The 5,266-nt window shown below is 37.4% G+C and overlaps 1 protein-coding gene across 1 annotated transcript; it reads right to left on the reverse strand.

Moving 5' to 3' along the window:
* Positions 1-3,826: 3,826 nt before the first annotated feature.
* Positions 3,827-4,765, reverse strand: LOC102534208 (olfactory receptor 5B3-like). The gene has a single exon (XM_006214096.3). It carries the CDS (start codon positions 4,763-4,765, stop codon positions 3,827-3,829), a length of 939 nt encoding a protein of 312 aa, XP_006214158.1.
* Between the last annotated feature and the right edge of the window lie 501 nt (positions 4,766-5,266).

Genomic DNA, 5,266 nt, shown 5'->3' on the forward strand with positions numbered 1-5,266 from the left:
AGTGTGGATTCAGAGGCAAAAGTACAGACAAAAGAATGAATCTATTTCATTTGTTGAAAAAAAGTTCCTAGGCCAGCACCGGTGGTAAAGGCAAATGGGGTTTTTAAAAATGATTTTCTGAGAAGATTTGTGAAAGAGAAAGTAAAGATATGAGATAAGAATAAAATTTTAAAAACATAGAAACATCAAGTCCTGGGAAAGATGTGAAACAATTGGAATGCATTGCAGGTGAGAAACAAATAGTAGAGCAAATTCAGATAACAGTTTGATGTTCTTTTTCAATTAAGCATGTATTTACATTATGGCCAAGCAATCTTTCTCACAGGTATTTACTCAAATGAAATCAAAACCTATGTTTACAGGGGAAAAAAAAAAACCCAAACTTTTAGACATATGTTTAGATCAGCTTTATTCATAATCACCAAACACTAGAACTAACAAAATGTCCTTTAACTGAGAAATAGATAAACAATCTGTAATGTCAACAAAATGGAATACTGCTAAAAAAGTTATATACCCAAAACAGTTAAGTGGTTTCCAGGGGCAGTGTGCAGGACTAGGAGTGGACGACAAAGATCCCCAGAGTTTGTTTGTGTGATGGAAGTGCTCTATATCTTGATTGTGGTAGTCATTACACGACCATATATATTTAACCAAATTATTAAGATAATACACCAAAAGTGTGGCTCTTACAGCTTTAAAATTATATATTTAGAGAATAAAAAAGAAAGAACAAGGAGTAATACCGAACTGTACATGCACAGTCATATATGCTACCAGGTTCCCATGGCAGTTTAATTGCTTCTTCCCTGGGAAGGAGGGATGAGGAGCTGGAGATGCTCTCATGGGAAGCGGGGAGATCCTCTGGGAGCTCCATGTCTCTATAATTCATTCCTGCTTCCCACGCATTAGCCTCTGAAATACCAACAACACTCCACATGGCATCATCTTAGAAGCACCTGACTGCATGCTGGGCCCTCTGATCATCACATAGTCATCTGATTGTTAATAGTTGTTGTTACACAAAGGCCTTCTCCCTGCCTGAGGAATTGCTGTGAACCTACAACCATAGCCAAGGAAATCATCCCAAGATAAAAATTATTTTGAGTGACTTTAAAGAGGTTACCCTTTAAAGTTTGAGTTTTTTGAGTTTTTAACAGACCTTCCCTTATTTGCTATTTACAGACACAGTTCTGCAAATTATATGGAGAAGTAATTTTACAATGTTTATTTTACAGACTAGGAGAAGGTAAGGGACTCCTCGAAGGTCACAGCAAAGGCACAGCAAGAATTCTGGTGGATTTCGGACGAACCTAGGTTCCTGGGTTCTTGTTAGTGTTTTGTTCTCTCCATCTTTCCTTGTCTTAAAGCACTTGGAGCCTTTTGACCACTCCCTAAAATATAGCTTCTCTGTCATTATTGATGCATTATTTCATGGCTGAATTTCTGACTTCACATTCACTCTTCAGGATTGACTATCCCTTCTCCTCAAGGAGCTAGGTAAGCTATTCTGTTCCACACACACTATCAGTGAAAAGTGATACACAAGTGGGACACAAAGCAAGTCTCAACAAAGCTAAGAATATTAGAATCATATCAAGCGTCTTTTCCTACCACAATAATATGAAACTAGAAAATCAACTAGAAGAAGAAAGTGGGAAAAATCACAGACACTGTGGAGACTAAACAACATGCCATTGAAGAACTATTGAGTTAATGAAGAAATCAAAGGGGAAAAATTTTTAAAAAATACCCTGAAGACAAATGAAAATGAAAATGCAACATATCAAAATATATGAGACGCAGCCAAAGTGGTACTAAGAGGAAAGTTTATAGCAATACAGGCATACGTCAAGAAATAAGGGAAAAAAAACCTCAAATAAACATCAGCACGTTAACAAAAATGAAAGATAAAATTCACACAGTAATCTCAGTAGATGTGGGAAAAGCACTTGACAAGGTTCAATTTTGATTTATGACAAAAACTCTCAATAAAATGGCTATAAAAGGGATGCACTTCAACATAATAAAGGCCATATATGGCAAACCCATAATGCTCAAAGGTTTAAAAAAAAAGAAGAAAGAAAGCTCTCTCTCTCTCTAAGGTCAGGAACAGGACAAAAATGCTCACTCTTGCCACTCGTGTTCAATATAGTATTGGAAATCCCAGTCAGAGCAATTCAGCAAGGGAAAAAATTCATCCAAATTGGAAAGGAAGCAGTAAATCCATAACTGCAGATGACGTGATTTTATGTATGTAAAACGCTAAAGACCCCACCAAAAAAAACGATTAGAAATAGTAAACAAACACAATAAAGTTGCAAAGTAGAAAATCAACATGCAAAAACCTGTTGTGTTTCTACACACTAACAGCAGATCATCCGAAGGAGAATTTAAGAAAACAATCCATTCATAACCCCAATAACAACAACAAACCTTACCCAAGAATCAATTTAACCAATAAAATATGCCAACAAAATAAGCACATAGTTTCATTAAGAGTTTATCACTTTTTCTCAAATTAGGCCTCTTAGAGCAGTTATTCAACTAAAGGAAAAAGTACTATTGGATATAAATTTGTATTTTAATACCCTAACTCAATATTTACCTTACTTTTATTGAGAAGTGACATTCTCCATCTTCCTCCTGCTAATTTTCTGCTCCCGCATGTGTGTGCCTGGAGGGTACGTGCATGCACTTCTGTTCATGGGCTTGTTGGTTACCCTGCTTTACCTGCATGTGTGTAGTGCATCTGGTAGACAGAATGCATGTAGAAAAAATGAACAAATAAATTACTCATACTAAATTTTTTTTAGCATTTTTTATTGATTTATAATCATTTTACAATGTTGTGTCCAATTCCAGTGTTCAGCACAATTTTTCAGTCATTCATGGACATATACACACTCATTGTCACATTTTTTTCTCTGTGAGTTGTCATAACATTTTGTGTATATTTCCCTGTGCTATACAGTGTAATCTTGTTTATCTATTCTACAATTTTGAAATCCCAGTCTATCCCTTCCCACCCTCTACCCCCCTGGTAACCACAAGTCTGTATTCTCTGTCCATGAGTCTATTTCTGTCCTGTATTTACACTTTGTTTTTGTTTGTTTGTTTTTTTAGATTCCACATATGAGCGATCTCATATGGTATTTTTCTTTCTCTTTCTGGCTTACTTCACTTAGAATGACATTCTCCAGGAGCATCCATGTTGCTGCAAACGGCATTATGTTGTCGGTTTTTATGGCTGAGTAGTATTCCATTGTATAAATATACCACATCTCCTTTATCCAGTCACCTGTTGATGGACATTTAGGCTGTTTCCATGTTTTGGCTATTGTAAATAGTGCTGCTATGAACACTGGGGTGCAGGTGTCATCCTGAAGTAGATTTCCTTCTGGATACAAGCCCAGGAGTGGGATTCCTGGGTCATATGGTAAGTCTATTCCTAGTCTTTTGAGGAATCTCCACACTGTTTTCCACAGTGGCTGCACCAAACTGCATTCCCACCAGCAGTGTAGGAGGGTTCCCCTTTCTCCACAGCCTCTCCAGCATTTGTCATTTGTGGATTTTTGAACTACTCATACTAAATTTTTGACAAGCAGAACCAAAACATTTTATGCTTCTTATTAGCCATCTTCATTAGAAGATGGTATTCGATTTCTGAACGTAATGTCTCCGTATGATAGATGGTAGACTTCAGAAAAATTAAAGGTATCATTCAGGACTTTAACTTCAATATGTGACTTAAATTGTGACTCAGTGCGTGGAGAAGGTCTGAGAGGAGTAAAGCTAGGTAACTATGCATCCTAAAATGTTAAAATCACAGTCCTAGTGACAATTTTGCCTCCTTAACCACCTTCTTGAAAGCACTCTTGACTTCCTTGTTCCTTAGACTATATACCAAAGGGTTCAGCATGGGGATGACCATAGTGTAAAACACAGATGCAATTTTGTCTGTGTCCATGGAATGGCTAGAGCTGGGTTGTAAGTACATGGCGATAATTGTACCATAGAAGATGGAGACTGCAGTGAGGTGGGAGGCACAAGTAGATAAAGCCTTCTGGTATCCTGCAGAGGAGGGCATCTTTAGGATGGTGATAAATATGAATATGTAAGATATTAAGATAATCAGGAGAGCTAAAAAGACATTGAAGCTGGCTACATAAACGAGAATCATCTCGCTAATATACCTATCAGAGCAAGAGAGAACCATGACAGCTGGAACATCACAGAAAAAGTGATGGATCACATTGGACCTACAGAAGGAGAGACTGAATGTGACTCCAATGTGGATGCAGGCATTCAGGAAACCACAGACATAGGAGCCTGTGGCCAGACAAATACACAGACTGGTTGTCATAGTGGTGGTGTAATATAAGGGTTTACACACAGCTGCATAGCGGTCATAGGCCATTGATGCCAAGAGGAAATTTTCCATAGTGGCAAAGGCTGCAAAAAAGAACATCTGAGCAGCACATGCATTGTAGGAGATGATCTTTTCTCCTTTAAGAAGTCCAGCCATCACCGTGGGAATGACAGCTGAAGAGTAACAGAAGTCCACCAGCGACAAGTTACTGAGGAAAAAGTACATAGGAGAGTGGAGATGAGCAACCAAGAGAACCAACAGGATCATCCCCAGGTTTCCAGCCACGTTGATGAGGTAAATGAGAATGAATATTATGAGGAGGGGAACTTGTAGTTTGACGACATTGGTCATTCCTAGGAGAATGAACTGTGTCACTTCTGTCATGTTCTCCATCGATGTTTTTTGGGAATCAGATGTCCTACAGCAATGGGAAGTAAAGGAATAAAGTGTTAAATTTAGTAGAGATTGTAGTGTGAAATTGAAATGTTTCTATACCATGGACATTATTTCATTATAACAATAGTATTTCAAGAGTCTCCATATCTAAAGCATGGACTTAAAAGCAAAATTTAGTGTATTAACCACCTAGGATTCTAAACTGTTAAATGAGGGATCTTTATGAACCATCTCTCCAGTTTTTAATATTTTGATATATGTTCACTGAGATTAGTAAAATTTAATAAATTTTCCAACATGACAACTTTGGAACTAGTAATTCTGACAGTTCAGCTTTTCCTAGCCCATTAAATTCACACACTTCTTTGTTGCTTATATGCCAGGAACGGCTCTAGACACTTTTCAACTACATCCATTGATTATCCTCAACAATTTCATGAGGCTGAGTACTTATTATTTTCCTTTAAGTGGTGAGGCATAAGAAGTTGAGTGATTCAT

This window comes from Vicugna pacos, chromosome 10, assembly GCF_048564905.1.
Source record: "Vicugna pacos chromosome 10, VicPac4, whole genome shotgun sequence".
Taxonomy (NCBI): domain Eukaryota; kingdom Metazoa; phylum Chordata; class Mammalia; order Artiodactyla; family Camelidae; genus Vicugna; species Vicugna pacos.

Coding starts and splice junctions, on each gene's coding strand:
- LOC102534208 (XM_006214096.3), bottom strand. CDS start 4,765: ATGGAGAACATGACAGAAGTGACACAGTTCATTCTCCTAGGAATGACC.